General features: G+C 62.0%; 1 protein-coding gene across 1 annotated transcript in view; it reads left to right on the forward strand.

Moving 5' to 3' along the window:
- Window positions 1–673: 673 nt before the first annotated feature.
- The window catches only part of CCDC102A (coiled-coil domain containing 102A), a 9,920-nt gene continuing 8,865 nt past the window's right edge, over window positions 674–1,728 (forward strand). The window contains exon 1 of the mRNA XM_017740795.1: window positions 674–899. Coding sequence (XP_017596284.1) covers window positions 674–899 — 226 coding nt within the window. The remainder of the gene's footprint in view (window positions 900–1,728) is intronic.

Raw genomic sequence — 1,728 nt, forward strand, 5'->3', positions numbered from 1 at the left:
AAATGGCACCATTTCTCCTTGAGAAGATCATAGGGGCCGGGCCCCCTCCTGCCCGTGCTGCCAGGTGCTGGATTGAGCCGGCCCTGGCACCGTGGCACTGAGCAGGTGGGAGGCTTGATCCCAACCCGTGCTCCCCGGGGGCCTTGGGGAGTGCTTTGACCCTGCTCCTGGTGTGGCAGGGTGGGAAAAGGGTGACCCCTGGTCACCAGCAGTGATCACCAGCAGCTACTCAAGAGCCATCATGTCCCACCAGTCCCCAACAGGCTCAGCTCCCTGGAGACCACACAGGGATGCAGTGTTCCCGCTGCCAGGAGGCAACCACCGAGTGATTGTTTTCCAAGCGCGACCGGATACCGGAACAAGGTGGATGTATGCAGACATCGGCAGCCAGCGTGACTCACACCACAAACCCTGAAATCTCGAGATGGGGAGAAGGGGAACGTAAAGCGCTGGGATGTGACTCTCCCTCGCTGGGGCTCATGGGGGAAAGTCGGGCACTTGGCACCTCACCAAACCCGCAGGCCTCTCAGTGAATAGCTGAAGTCACCCGCCGGAGCGGTGAGCCATGCACAGCTCATCCCCGCGCGGCGAGATGTGAGCCGGGGGCACGGCGGGGCCCTGCGGGCTGCGGGGAGGGGGCACAGAGCCCCGGCGGGACCGGCCTTTGTCCGGGATGCCGGCGGCACTGACGGGAACGCGGCGGCGCTGGTTGCCCTTTGTGCGCGGAACAAAGAACAACAGCCAGAGGCTTCCTTCGCTGTCCAGAAGCGGGAAGGAGCCAGAAAGGGAAACGTCACTCGGCAGAAATGGGCAGCGTATCCCGGTGGTGCTCGGTCCCCTGCCACCGGCCCAGAAACCGGCAGCACCAGCTAAGGGCACCTCCCTGGCGCACCCTGCAGGTACAAGCACGGGCGCGGTGGGGACCCTGATGTCACCACAGGCAGATTTGCCATGCCGTGATGCTGGTCTGCGTCCCAGCAGGCGGAGCGGGATGCTCACCTCCAAAATCTCAGGCGTTAGGAGAGGCAAACCCTGGCCACGCTTCCAGGTGAAGTCTGGTTTATAGGGATGCACCACGGGATCAGGGCTGACTCGCTGCCCCCAGCTGTTGGATTTAGCCCCTGCAATTTTCCTGGCTATTTATTTTCCACAGTCTGGATTGCTTCGACTCCAAAAGTCTTTGCTCACCTTGAGGAGCTCTGCTTGGTGTCTGGCTTCTTAAGTGAGAGCGGGAGGAAAGCCGAGTATCAGTTCACTTACTCACCTCTCATCCTCTCCTCCACCCAAACCACTCTGCCCGATGCCAAGACAAAGCCCTGCTCACCCGTTTTCCCGCCGCCCCAGGGCTGCAGATGGCCTCCATCCCTGAGCCGGATTTGGGGCGAGAGGGAGAGCTTTGGTGTGGTGCTGTCGTGGGTGAAAACCCAGGGTTGTGGTGGTTTTGAGGTGCCCCAGCCTTAAAAACACCCTTGCCAGCCTGCAGCCGTGCTGGCACCAAATGGATTTGGGGGATGCAGCCGGAGAGCCCCAGTTTTTGACTGTGCCTTGTGAGATGCGCAGTGGCAGCTCCTCAAGGGGGCTCAGAGGTCCCCTCCCATTTGTCAGGGGACACTTCGGCACCGCTCACCGGCACCGCCGCAGTCCCGCATCGCCACCGGCCGTCCCTGCGCGTGCTTAGTCCCGGTCCGGGACCATTCCTCCGCACCTTTAGCCGTCCTAGTGGGACAG

Source organism: Corvus brachyrhynchos, unplaced genomic scaffold (assembly GCF_000691975.1).
Source record: "Corvus brachyrhynchos isolate BGI_N302 unplaced genomic scaffold, ASM69197v1 scaffold26, whole genome shotgun sequence".
Taxonomy (NCBI): domain Eukaryota; kingdom Metazoa; phylum Chordata; class Aves; order Passeriformes; family Corvidae; genus Corvus; species Corvus brachyrhynchos.